Here is a 1,000-nt window from a genome sequence, read left to right on the forward strand (position 1 = left end):
ACTTAGAAACATTTCCTATGGACGATAGATGGGCCAGATTCGTCATATTCTTGCTTGCTAATCCACATCTGTTGGAAGGTGGACAGAGAAGCCAAGATGGAGCCACCAATCCATACAGAGTATTTACGTTCTGGTGGAGCAATGATCTTAATCTTCATAGTGGGTGGTGCAAGGGCACTGATTTCCTTCTGCATACGGTCAGCAATACCTGGGTACATTGTGGAACCACCGGACAATACAGTGTTGGCATACAGATCTTTCCTAATATCGACATCACATTTCATGATTGAGTTGTAAGTGGTTTCATGAACACCAGCAGCTTCCATACCAATGAAAGATGGTTGGAACATAGCTTCTGGGGCTCGGAATCTTTCGTTGCCAATAGTGATGACTTGTCCGTCAGGTAATTCATAACTCTTTTCCAAAGATGAAGAGGAGGCTGCAGTCTGCATTTCCTGTTCGAAGTCCAGAGCAACATAACAGAGCTTCTCTTTGATGTCGCGGACAATTTCCCTCTCAGCAGTAGTGGTGAAAGAGTAGCCACGTTCGGTTAAGATTTTCATCAGGTAATCTGTCAAGTCACGACCAGCAAGATCAAGACGCATGATAGCATGAGGCAAGGCGTAACCTTCATAGATGGGGACAGTGTGGGTGACACCATCACCTGAATCCATGACGATACCTGTGGTACGACCGGAAGCATATAAGGACAATACAGCCTGAATAGCCACATACATGGCGGGGGTGTTGAAGGTTTCGAACATAATTTGGGTCATCTTTTCTCTGTTGGCCTTGGGGTTAAGAGGAGCCTCAGTCAACAAGACAGGGTGCTCTTCGGGTGCAACTCTCAACTCGTTGTAGAATGTATGATGCCAGATCTTTTCCATATCATCCCAGTTGGTAACAATACCGTGTTCAATGGGGTACTTCAAGGTAAGAATACCTCTCTTGCTTTGAGCTTCATCTCCGACGTAACTGTCTTTTTGTCCCATTCCAACCA

At 45.4% G+C, this 1,000-nt stretch overlaps 1 protein-coding gene across 1 annotated transcript; it reads right to left on the reverse strand.

Annotated features, from left to right (window-relative positions):
- Positions 1-2: 2 nt before the first annotated feature.
- On the reverse strand, positions 3-994 carry LOC106867064 (actin, cytoplasmic). Its single transcript, XM_014924861.1, has one exon. It carries the CDS (start codon positions 990-992, stop codon positions 3-5), a length of 990 nt encoding a protein of 329 aa, XP_014780347.1. The 5' UTR covers positions 993-994.
- Positions 995-1,000: the final 6 nt, after the last annotated feature.

The sequence above is a fragment of the Octopus bimaculoides genome, unplaced genomic scaffold (assembly GCF_001194135.2).
Source record: "Octopus bimaculoides isolate UCB-OBI-ISO-001 unplaced genomic scaffold, ASM119413v2 Scaffold_58028, whole genome shotgun sequence".
Lineage (NCBI taxonomy): Eukaryota > Metazoa > Mollusca > Cephalopoda > Octopoda > Octopodidae > Octopus > Octopus bimaculoides.

Bases quoted from the DNA above. Each gene is read 5' to 3' on its own strand.
- LOC106867064 (XM_014924861.1), bottom strand. From the start codon at position 992: ATGGGACAAAAAGACAGTTACGTCGGAGATGAAGCTCAAAGCAAGAGA.